The 12,405-nt window shown below is 55.6% G+C and overlaps 1 protein-coding gene across 6 annotated transcripts in view; it reads left to right on the top strand.

Annotated features, from left to right (window-relative positions):
- Positions 1 to 1,580: 1,580 nt before the first annotated feature.
- Positions 1,581 to 12,405, top strand: part of PLEKHM2 (pleckstrin homology and RUN domain containing M2) — a 34,357-nt gene continuing 23,532 nt past the window's right edge. For 2 of the 6 annotated variants that reach the window (XM_084875297.1, XM_084875298.1), the window contains exon 1: positions 1,583 to 1,839. In XM_084875297.1, the coding sequence (XP_084731423.1) occupies positions 1,780 to 1,839 (60 nt within the window). In that variant the 5' untranslated portion in view covers positions 1,583 to 1,779. Of the gene's footprint in view, positions 1,840 to 12,405 lie in introns of all 6 variants that reach the window. The other 4 variants (XM_084875300.1, XM_084875299.1, XR_014794229.1 and 1 more) reach the window with 3 other exon arrangements.

Raw genomic sequence — 12,405 nt, 5'->3', positions numbered from 1 at the left:
TGCAATATTTACCTATCTTGAATCGTGTTGCATACCTGAAACCAATGTTATGTCAGCTATATTTAAATTTTTGGGAAGTGAAAAAATAAGTATATGTTGACATTTGAATAAAGAATAAAAAGGAGAGGCTAAAGAAATGTATTTATTTGGGTCCAAAGGAGTGAAGAGAGACAGATAGGAGAGTGTGTGAGGGGTAGGGAGGCGCCCTCAGGGTGTGTGACCGTGAAGCAGTGGGGTGGGACGGGTGAAAGGAGAAGGGCGCTGGGGCTGCAGATGGCGGAGAGGGTGTTTGGAGGTTCAGAGGGTCAGCAAGGACCTGAATGGCCTGAAAGTGTCGGACTGAGCGTCAGGGTAAGGAACTGAGCACTGGAGGGCCGGGTGGCCAGTGAGGGTCAGAGGGCTGGGGCTGGGGCAGGTCAAGATGGGGGTGCTGGGGTCTCTAGGCTCCTCAGTGCCTGGGGCCTAGACCTGTGCACTATGGGGGTCTGGAGATCCCAGCATGGCAGCCTCTCTGGGGCCCTGGAAAGTGGAGTCAGTGGTTAGAGCACAGGCCTGCACTCCCGCTCGGAAGGGTTCAATTCCCAGTCTAGGGCAGGCACCAGGGTTGCGAGTGGATCCCTACCCCCGTCCCCCAGTTGGGGGCACCTGCAGGGGGCAGCCATTGATGTGGCTTTCTCCCTGTGGGATTGATGTCTCCTTCCTTTTACTCTTCCTAAAAATCAGTGGGGAAAATATCCCTGGGTGAGGATTTAAAAAAATAAATAAATAAAAAATCAGTCGAAACCGGTTTGGCTCAGTGGATAGGGCGTTGGTCTGCAGACTGAAAGGTCCCAGGTTTGATTCCGGTCAAGGGCCTGTACCTTGGTTGTGGGCAAATCCCCAGTAGGGGGTGTGCAGGAGGCAGCTGATCAATGTTTCTCTCTCATCAATGTTTTTAACTCTCTATCCCTCTTCCTTCCTCTCTGTAAAAAAATCAATAAAATATATTTAAAAAAATAAGTGGAACAACAAATAGACGTTTCTCTCTAAAATCAATTAATAAATAAAAATGTTACAAAATAAATTAGAAGAGAAGGAAGGGGAGGGTGCTTGCGGGGGTGGCGGTCTGCGGGCTGAAGGAGGAGTCTTCAGCTGGGGGGGGGGGGGGGGGGGACGGATAATGTGAGGGTCTCCGGGGTCAAGGGGTCTGCACGCCGAAGGGAGCCTCGGGGTCCCCGGGGTCAGTGGAGTGAGCGGGGTGTCGGGGTCCCAGGATGTCGGGGTCAGTGGGGCCCCGGGGTCCCGGGATCCCGGGGTGTCGGGGTCAGTGGGGTCCCGGGGTCCCAGGGTCCCGGGGTCCCGGGGTGTCGGGTCAGTGGGGTCCCGGGGTCAGTGGGGTCCCGGGGTCAGTGGGGTCCCGGGGTGTCGGGGTCAGTGGGATCCCGGGGTCAGTGGGGTCCCGGGGTCAGTGGGGTCCCGGGATGTCGGGGTCCGTGGGGTCTAGGGGTCCCGGTCCGGCGCCGCTGGGAGCCCCGCAGCCCCGGCCCGGACGCCCCGCCCCCGGCGCCGCCCCGCTGACGTCAGTTCCGCCGCCGCCGCCCGCGGCCTCCTTCCCGGCGCGGAGCCCGGGCGGCGGAGCCGGGGCCGGAGCCGGGGCGGCTGAGCGAGGGGAGGCGAGGCCGGGCCGGGGGCGGGCGCCGGGCCCGCGCCGGCACCACGGAGCCCCCGCACGGCCGGCCGCGGCGGTTGGCGGCGCCGGGCCCGCGGCGGGGGAGGCGGCGGCGGGGCGGCGGCGGCGACATGGAGCCGCGGGAGGTGAAGGACCGGATCCTGGAGAACATCTCGCTGTCGGTGAAGAAGGTGAGCGCGGCCTTGGCCCCCGGGCCGCCCCCGCCGGGCCGCTCCGGCCCCCTGTTCCCCCGCCCGGGGTCTCCCCCCCCGCCGGCCGCGGGCCCAGCTGGCCGGCGCGGGGCTCACGTGAGGCGGCCTCGGCTGTTCTACCGGAGAGCGAGGTCCGCATCCCCGCCGCCCGGGACCCGCGTCCCGCATCCCGCATCCCGCGCCGCCGGCGTCGGGCCCGGGGGCTGGGTCTGCGGACGGTGCCGCCGGCCCGGGACGCCGTTTGCAGGGGCTGCTCGGAGCTTTGGGCCGGAGCACCGGGGTGCATGCTGTTCGGTGACTCCGGGGCGCTGTGAGGGGCGCCCCGCAGGCCAGACCGGTGCCCCACTTGCAGGTGGAAGAGAACATCGCCCATTGCGGTGTTCGCGGGGAAGTCCGCTTCTTTGGAAAAGGGCCCCGTTCTCGGAGGCAGAATGCACAGTCGCCTAAAACCAGACGAGAACTAACTGACAAGCACGTCAGGATGTCGTTGGGTTTTATTTCCCCCTCCCCCCGACTTGAATTCCTCGATCACCTGTCTCAGCAACTGGGGGTGGGGTGGGGTGACTTGTGGGGGAGGGCTGATCCCAATATTTTGTCACTTCAACAAACCAAAGGAAGAAAGTTACTTAAGTCAACCGTTATATTGAAATAACTTTTCCCCATTTAAATGCCTCAAAAGTAACATAGCCACGCCGTTTTGCCCTTCCTAAAGGTCCGTGTGGCTTCAAAAAGAAGATTCGAAAGGTTCTTACCAAAATACTCCTCTAAAGAGCACAACGAAAAGTTACATTGCAAGCACCCAGCAAAGTTCCATTTGTCTCATTCCCCCGGCTTCGCTAGTGCAATTGGGGTGTAGGTTTTGCTTACCCGGGGAATGCAGAATGAGCCAATACTCGGTTAAAAGACGGCAATCCGTTTTTCGTAATGGAAGGGAGAGATTGCTGACTCGGCTCCTCTGATCTGGGCTGGCGATGGCTTCAGGTAGGCCAGGCTGGTGTCTCTGGATTTCCAACAGACAAGCGGGGAAGCCTGGGGTATCGAGGCGGTGGACATGGGCCCTTTGTCATCGGCGTAAACGTGGGTTTGTGTGAAGGCAGAGACACGCTCTGCAAATCAGAGTAGATGATGGAGTCGTTCGAGTTCCTATCGTTGTGTGGGCTTGGACAGGCACCTTGTATTGAGCTGTAACGAACGCCACACGATGCAAGTTGCACACCGGAAACCCAAGGGAAGGCCTGGCTGACGGGCATCGTGGTGGAGGGCATGGGTTCTGGGATGTAGCCGCGTGGCTGATCCCCTGCCCTGCCCGTTAACAACCCTGTGATCTTGGGTAGGTTGTCAGCCTCTCCACCCCTCAGTGTGTTCACCTGTAAGGCGGGGATGAGATTAGGATTGCTTTGAGGAGTGAAGGAGAGTGTGTGTGTAGAGTGTTCGGCACCCGAAGCTTGACCCAGGCTCAATAAGTAAGTTGTCTTAGGCCAGTGGTCAGCAAACTCATTAGTCAACAGAGCCAAACATCAATAGTACAACGATTGAAATTTCTTTGGAGAGCCACATTTTTTTTTTTTTAAATATATTTTATTGATTTTGTACAGAGAGGAAGGGAGAGAGATAGAGAGTCAGGAACATCGAAGAGAGAGAGTCATCGACCAGCTGCCTCTTGCACACCCCCTACCGGGGATATGCCCGCAACCAAGGTACATGCCCTTGACCGGAATCGAACCGGGACCCTTCAGTCCCCAAGCCGACGCTCTATCCATTGAGCCAAACTGGTCTCGGCGAGAGCCACATTTTTTAAACTTAAACTTCTAATGCCACTTCTTCAACATAGACTCGCCCAGGCCGTGGTATTTTGTGGAAGAGTCACACTCACGGGGCCAAAGAGCCGCATGTGGCTTGAGAGCCACAGTTTGCCGACCACGGTAGTCTGTTTGGGCTGCTATAAAACAACACGCACTTATAGGTCACAGTGTCGTCGTCCCCCCCCTGCTGGGGGAGGGGGCGTGGTGACCCCCCTGGGTTTCTCTGGGAACCGCATGACCTAGCACCTCCCGGAGGCCCGGCTCCTAATCCCACCCCATTGGGGGTCAGGATTCAGCCTCTGAATCCGGGGGACACATGTCTGTAGCTAAGTGGTCATTACTTCTGTCTGTTTGTCATGGAGTCAGTAATTCCTTACTTTGATAAGATCTGGAGACGGCCAAGTGCCTCGCCACCTCAAGGTTGTTATAAACAGCCTCCGGACCTGTCGCCTGCGTCCTCTGTGTGCCTGGAGCTTGTCTCCGAGAACTGTGTTACAGTTCTTGCACCATGAGGTGCATTGGCTTCCTGAGGATCGTAGGATCGGTTGGTTCAGTTGCAGCAGGGGGCGGGGCGGGCTGGCGGTCCTGGGGCAGATGTGCCTGGAACTCCGGTGTCACTGAAACTTGTTCTCCAGCCCGTGAGAGCGGCTCCACCTCCCTCTCCCATCCACCACCGGCAAATTGGTCTACGGGTCCTTGTTGCATAAAGAAAACGGGGTGTGGCCCCGCTGGTGTGGCTCAGTCTGCAACATCTAGGAATTAGAAGGTCACAGTTCGATTCCTGGTTAGGGCACATGCCCAGGTTGCAGGCTCCATCCCCAGTGTGGGGCGTGCAGGAGGCAGCTGATCAATGATTCTCTTTCATCTTCCTCTTGAAATTCATAAAAATATATAGTTGTTAAAAAAATTTTAAAGAAAAAATGAGATGTGTATTTCTGCAAAAAAAATTTAAGGATCCACTGTGTAGTACTATGTTTGGAGAGGGTGGTTTTGGACTTTTTATTGAAGTGGAATACATACATCCTGTATACCTGGGTGCGTTCTCACAGCGTGAAAACATTCACATATGCAGCACCTAGATCAAGAAACATAACATAGCTGTCACCCAGAAGCCCCCCTCTCCGGTTCCGGGTTCCCCTCCCAGCCACTTCACCCCCAAGTGCGTGTAGCCCCTCTCCCCAAGCGCTGCTGTCGAGTTCAGCTGTTTCCCCCCCTCGGTGCTGTGAGGTGAGCAGGCCCGTAGCACCGGAGGTGAACAGCTTTACCCACCGGGATCCCAGGGAACCTGTGTTGCGGAGGCAGGATTCCCGGGGCGGGAGTGGATAGGGGGCTGGTTAGAGAGAGACCAGGTGAATGAAAATGGTCACCGTGAGGCACGTTCCACGTGTTCCCAAAAGGGAGGGTAGCAGGAACACCCCAGCGCAGAGAACAGAGCTGTGGTTGCTGATTTGTTCCTAGTTTAAGAGAAACGTCCAAATCAAAGACCTTTTGCACCTGCATGTGGTGCTAACTAAATAGCATCGCTCCAGGGGGAAAGGCAGTGGTTTCTAGCACAGTTTTTTTTGTTTTGTTTTGTTTTTTAATGATTTCTTACTGAGAGGAAGGGAGAGGGATAGAGAGCTAGAAACATCGATGAGAGAGAAACATCGATCAGCTGCCTCCTGCACACTCCCCACTGGGGCTGTGCCCGCAACCAAGGTACATGCCCTGGGACCTTTCAGTCCGCAGGCTGACACTCTACCCACTGAGCCACACCGGCTAGGGCCCCTCGCACTTTTGTTTGTTGTGTTGAGGACGCGCCTGCTGCTGCAGGTGCCGTGTGAGGAAAGGGGCTGTGAGAGGCCGCCTCTGTCCCGCCCCCCGATAGTTCGCGCATTGGTTGGAGGGAGAATTTTAAAAATCACTGGGGCAAGGAGAAGCCTCAGAGGAGGACTTAACTGAGTCTTGACAAATTGGTGGAATTGAGAGAAAGAGAAGAAGCTGGCGTTCAAGATAGAAGGAGCAGCCTAAGTATCCCCAGGGAAGTGGGGGTGTCTGGTGACGAGGAGACAGACCCGTGTCCGAGGGTGCGGCTCGCTGTGCTGGAAAGTGCTCTCCCTGGAAGCTCTACAGACAGTGGGTACAAACCAGGCGACAGAGGGCACAGGCCTGGAGCTGGGTGTCACTGACCATGCTGACCCTGGCCAGTGGACCTCAGTTGGCCCCAGCAGTCACCACTCACTCGTGGTGTCATAATGAGAATGAAATTGCTGGAGAGGGCACACCGATCGCATTCAGCAAAAGCCTAGCAAACAGGGCCTGAGTGAAACGCAGCTGCCATCCGCACCTGCGGGTGTCTGTGTGGACTCTGCATGCCCTCTCATGCAGTTTTCAGGAAAACCCTTTAAAAAAAAAAATGTGTTTAATGAGTTGAGAGAGAGAGGAAGGGAGGGGGGAGAGAGAGAAACATCAGTGTGAGAATGAAACATTGATCCGTTTCCTTCCCTCTGCACCCTGACTGGAGACCAGACCCACAACCCGGGCACATGCCCAGCCGGAAATTGAACTGGTGACCTTTCGGTGCCCAGGACAACGCTCAACCAACTGAGCCGCACCAGCTGGGCAGGCAGAGTCGTAACACTACACTTTTCCATTTTTTGCAAGCTCAGAGTTTGCCAAACTTCTTAAAAGCCCAGATGGTAAATACCATCAGCACATACGATTGTTGGTGCAACCACTCAGGTCTGCCCCTGGTAGGAAGAAAAGCAGCCTCAGACAGCCATTCATGTCTGCGTTCCAGCAAACCTTCGTTACGGCTCAGGGCAGCAGGCTTGTATGTGTACATGTGTGTTCACAGGGAAAAGGCCAGAGACTGGTGCGACACGTCCAGTGAATCAAACCTCTGTGGTGACTGTTGGAGCACCTTCTGTGAGGCTCGTGGGATGAATGTGGACATTGGTCAATCCCATCATACATCCATGTATTCAGTTTTCAAAAAGACATGCTGATCACTCCCGTATGTCCCCGCTGTCCTGGGCCCTAGGAGGGAGGGTGGTAGCGAGCGAGGCAGGTGAGATCCCTGGCCTCACGGAGTGGGTATTCCAGGAGGAGGAGAAATGAGTAGACAAACCTCTGCAAAGATGGGTCCAGCCTGGCCGGCGTGGCTCAGTGGTTGAGCATCAGCCTTTGAACCAGGAGGTCACGGTTCTATTCCCGTCAGGACACATGCCGGGTTTCAGGCTCTGTGTGGGCCATGTGGGAGGCAGCCAATCATTGATGTTTCTCTCTCTCCTCCCCCAACAAACCCCCGCTGCCCCCGCCACGCCCATCCTCTCTGAAATAATTTTTTTTTAAATGATAGTTTCAGACCATGACATGTCTTTAGCAGGAGAATGTGATCAGTAACTGGCCAGGGAGTTTGCTGTGGATGAGTTGTCAGCTAAGACCTGCCTGAGGAGGTGGCATTGCATCCAGCAAGGGGCACCGCCTAGGACCAGAGGAGGAGCAGCTGTTTTGAAAAGCACGCAAGGAGCTTGGAAGTGTATAAAAGGAAGAGTAAGCGGCCCCTGTCCTCCGTCTCCTCGGGGTAAATAGATGAATTTTGGTAAAGTCGCCACCCTTCCGGGCATGCTGCTGGGCTGTGCCGGCCTTCCCTCGCCCAGGGCACCCAGTGTCCGGCCCGCCTCAGTGACTGCCCCACCCGCCCAGAGCGGGGTTGTTTCTGACCAGGCCCCGCCTTCGTGGGGCAGGGGGTCTGGGTGAATGAGCAGCCTGTGAGTGCAGTGTGTGGGGGGGGGGGGGCTTTCCCCGTTCCCATCTTTCCACTCCAGACAGCTTCGGTCTGCCAGAAATTAACAATTAGTCAGGGCACTCATTCCTAGACAAGGCCTGGTAGTCAGATAAATGTGGGAATTATATTGACCATTTGGTTTCAGTCAATAGTTTTGTGCTCTCTGGTTTCATGGAAAAACTCTTAAGGTTTTAAGAATCTTGAAAAGTCACTGGGCAAAGCACTAAAGAAAACAATATCCACACACACGTTTTATAAACTGGAGGCCAAGGGCCGGCTTCTCCTCGCTTCCTCTCCCTGCCTGCGCCCTGGCTTTGGCAGCACTGCTTCTCCATGCCTGTCCTCTCGCTGCATAGAGCCTGTCTACTGAGGGGTGCGAGGGGCCAGAGACCTCCGACCGGCAGCGCAGGCGTGTGCACCTGGCCCCATGGTGACCCCGCCCAGGCCTGGCGCTAGATGCCAGGGAGGAGTGTGAACGGCCCTGCCCGTCCCATTTTAGGATGGTTCTCCTTTTACTAAACGCTTCTCTAACACTAGGTTTCTGTTTGAAGCCTTGTGACTGTGGTCCTCCCTCTTTCTTCCTTCCTTTCTTTTTTTTAGATATATTTTTATTGATTTCAAAGAGGAAGAGAGAGGGAAAGAGATAGAAACATCATTCATGAGAGAATCATTGATTGGCTGCCTTCTGCAGGCTCCCTCCTGGGGACCAAGCCCACAACCCAGGCATGTGTCCTTGATCAGAACTGAACCCAGGATCCTTCAGTCTGCAGGCCAGTTTTCTGTCCCCTGAGCCAAACCAGCCAGGGCTCTTTCTTTCTTTTTTTAATATATTGTATTTCTATTGATTTCAGAGAGGAAGGGAGAGGGAGAAAGAGATAGAAAGATCAACAGTGAGAGAGTTATTAATCAACTGCTTCCTGCACACTCCTACTGGGGATTGAGCCCACAACATGGTCATGTGCCTTTGATCAGAATCAAAGCTGGGACCCTTCAGTCTGCAGGCCGACGTTCTACCCACTGAGCCAAACAGGCCAGGGTGGTCCTCCCTCTTTCTCTGTTTCCTGGCTCTAGCGTGAGGCCCTTCCAGATGATTGGGGGCCTGGCAGAAACTCACCTGCTCTTAGGGGTGGACATAGACAGGTGGCCCCTGTCAGTCAGGGTGGGCTATAGCTGTCTCTATAGTCACAGTTACCACTCGGAGTTCCAGGTGGAGCAGTGGCGAGTCTCACAGACCCACACCCCCAAAAAGAAAACCAAACTCACCCAGGTGCAGCCCATCCTATATAATAAAAGCCTAATATGCTACGTGTCCAGTAAACTGGTTGGCCCTTCAACCAATCAAAGCATACTATGCTAATGATATGCTAAGGCTGCTCAACTGCTTGCTATGATGTGCACTGACCACCAGGGGGTAGATGCTCTGACCAGTAAGTTAGCTTGCTGCTGGGGTCTGGCTGATTGGGACTGAGCAAGACGGGCTGGACACGCCCTTGAGCCCTCCCACAATCCTTCCCCGGCTAGCCAACCTCTCCTATCGCTCCCTGGCCCTGATTGTGCACCGGTGTGGTGTCTCTGTCTGGCCTGTGCCCTCTCATAATCCGGGACCTCTCGAGGGATGTTGGAAAGCCAGTTTTGGCCCATCCTACAGGCCAGGCTGAGGGACCCCACGTGCACCAGGCTTCTAGTTATGAAAATAAATTCCCAGCAGAATTGGAAATCTGTTGCTGGTGGACAAAAATGTTAGGCCTGGAAACCAATGTTGAGTAAGGGGTGCGGTGGCAAAGTCTGTTTTTACGTGGACAGAAAGGAGCTGGTATGGGGAGTGAGCACTGTGGGAAGAAGGAGGCTGGCATTTCTAGTCACTGTGGGCTCCTGGGTGGGTCATTCTTCCCCCTCCAGTCTGTGGTGCCCCTCTCAGGCGTGCAGACTTCCCAACTTGGCAGTAGAACGGTGCCATTGCAGCTGGCGGTGCCTTTACGTTTGAGGGAGTCAGTGGGTCTCTGCCCCTCCCTTTGGATAAAAAGCTCTCCTGGTGGCCTTGCTGCTGCCAAAGCCAGTGTATCACTTGGGGCTCCAGGTGACACACCACTGGGCCCAGGGCTCTCGTCCTTGGTTTGGGTGGACTTTCCTTCCCAGCCCCATTCTCCTCCTCCTCCTCCTCCTGCTGCTGCTCACTGCTGGTGCGAGCGGCCTAGAACGTCCTAGAATGTCCTAGCACTGTGAGAGGAGAGCACGGACAGCTTCTGGGCGAGTCCATTTGGCTGGAGCTGAAAGGTCGGTCGTCCATCTGTCAGTTATAACCACCCGGGGTCCTGGGAGCCCCTCTCCCCCTGGCTCAGTGGCTGGCCAGGCCACACGGACGTTCTCCCCGTGTTATGTATTTGCCACTTATCTTTCCCCCCGTTGCTTTGAAGTGCTGACAACATTGTAGAAATACACAAGGAAGAAAGTGTCCATTTCCTATAATCTCCCTTTCTCCCTGGGTCATTGTGATTGGAACTGAGATTCTGAGAAACCCGGTAATGTTTGAGAACAAGGAAAAGACTATTGTAGAGTTGAAATCCACAGAAATCTCAAACCTTAATTTTTGTAAGGTGTCTACCTCCATTTACACTTTCATCCTCAGTTCTTTATTTTTGGTCTTAAACTACCATTGGAGGCATGAAGTGTCCAACACGCTGAGAGTAATAATGCCAGAGCACCCTTCACGTTAACTCCTGTTTATACACCTGCTGTTCATACCCATTTCTTCCATCGGGCTCCCGGCACGCTTCCCGATGAGTCATGGTCCCTGTTTAATACTGAGGGAGAGGAGCTTCGGAGCAGTAACCTGCCCAAGGTCATGGCCTTCGTGAGGGCAGAGCTGGGCTTGAACCATGTTTCTGGCTCTTGCCCTTTCGTGTCTCTGACCCTTTTCCATCTCCATGATGTTTGTCTTGAAATGATAACCACAGGCCCATCTTGTAGGTAGGCCTCCATATTCAGTGAACAGAAACTTTGTTGAGTGATTGTGCTGTGCTGAGCTCTCTTCTATTCCCAGGGATCAGCAGCGAACAGAACCCACCACGGCCGAAACTGGTTTGGCTCAGTGGATAGAGCGTCGGTCTGAGGACTGAAAGGTCCCAGGTTCGATTCCGGTCAAGGGCATGTACCTTGTTTGTGGGCACATATCCGGTAGGGGGTGTGCAGGAGGCAGCAGGTCGATGATTCTCTCATCGAGGTTTCTAGCTATCCCTCTCCCTTCCTCTCTGTGAAAAATCAATAAAATATTTAAAAAAACAAAAAACAAAACCTACCACATCCCTGCCTCCTTGGGGCTCACACTCTGGAAGGAGAGACTGACCTTGAACAGATCACAGTGTCTTCGGGCCTCCTCGTGTCCCGTAAGGACCGCCATGGCCTGGTAACCCCGGGGGTGTCGTGTGCTTCCTGACTCTGTTTACATTTTCAACCTCTGAAGCCTCGGGCTGCATCGCACAGGCCTCGATGGAATGGAGGCCGGGGTCCCTGTGTCCATGGAGTAGCTCTGACCGCACCCACCTAATCTTGTGACTTAGAGACTGGGTGGCCATTTTCCTGAGCAGCAGAGCGCTGTCTGGGAGGGGAAGCAGAGGGTCATGCAGTAGGTGCAGCGGGGAAGGGGGAAGTGAAAGATGAACACAGAACCAGCCAAGGCGCCAGGCCTCGAAAGGCTGATTAAAATGAGGCTTCCCTCCCCCAATGCTAAGAGTACACCAAACGTGGAGCACCCAGAAAGCACTCGGAAAGCCCACAGGGTTTCCGCCAGCCCCTGCTCCCACCCCAGCAGCAAAGCACGGAGTAGAACCGGAACAGAGCCGCGAGTGTGTGTTCTTTCAGGCCGGGGGTGGGTTGGCGCTGGCCCCGGTGTTTGCCCCTTGGCCCAGCCTCCTGCATCCCCTCCCCGCTCTGAAGGGAGTCCTGGCTCCTGCACAGGAGGTCAAGGCCCTTGCGGGGCTCAGAGGCAGAGCAACCCTAGAACCTGGGGCTGGACACGCCCCTTCCAGGAAGGAGAAGCACTCGTCTGCTTTTGGACTCCAAGTTCCGTCACATGACCCAGAGGTCTGTGCCCAGCCAGCCAGCCAGCCCCCTTCTGCTGTGATTGTCCCAACGCCCCGAAGGAGGCACAGAAAACCGAAATCCCAGCACCTGCTCTTCCCCTGCATGTCTTTCCACAGAGCTGCCAATAACAGCCTGCAGCTCCCGGGCCAAGGCTCATGCGCAGTGACCGGGGAGGTGGGGGAGAAAGTGGACACAGGGGTATGTATGAGTGGCGAAGGAATGGTTAGGAAGCATTGATTTCACCCGACTTTGGCCCATATGGTAAACAACAGCACATGCTTCGCGACGACTCCACGTGTGGGGGTGCCAGCCCGCCCAGGAAGTCACCCAGCCTGGGCAGGGGCATTGGCCGGAGGGCAGTGTTTTCTTGCCTGGGACCTCTGATTGGCTCTCCTGCAGGGGTGGTTTCTGAGTTCTCTGGTTCTAATCTGCTGTAATTGATTGTCCCTGGGCGTGAAGTATCTTCCAGGCCAACGTGGGGTGGGCTCTCAGGGAACTTTGTAAAATGAGGACAGTAAGTCAGGAGCACTGTGGTTGCCTGGGTGGGTGGGGCAGTGGGCACCCAGCGGCCAGAGCCTCTGACGCTCACGTGTTGTCCAGGAAGGAAGTGATCAGGACGCCCTGGCATTGCCCCTCGCCCCCAGCTCCCATTTCACAGAGTCCTGGGCACGGCCCACGGCCCCCTGCCCTGCCCTGCCCTCCGGACGGTGTGGGAGGGAGGAGCCCTCTGCAGGTGGTTCCCGCAGGTGCCCAGGGGGATGGAAGCAGAGAAGCTCCCACTGGCGTCTGCGCACACCTGGCCAAGGCTGCAGTGACACAGAAGGAAGGCCCAGGGGCCAAGCCAGGAGCTCTGAGAGGTCGCTTCACCGCCCTGGTCCCGATCTCCCGCCTGCA

Source organism: Pipistrellus hanaki, assembly GCF_964339955.1.
Source record: "Pipistrellus hanaki genome assembly, chromosome: 2".
Taxonomy (NCBI): Eukaryota; Metazoa; Chordata; class Mammalia; order Chiroptera; family Vespertilionidae; genus Pipistrellus; species Pipistrellus hanaki.
The sequence above is the reverse complement of the archived record's forward strand: the minus strand, read 5'-3'. Positions and strand labels throughout refer to the sequence as shown.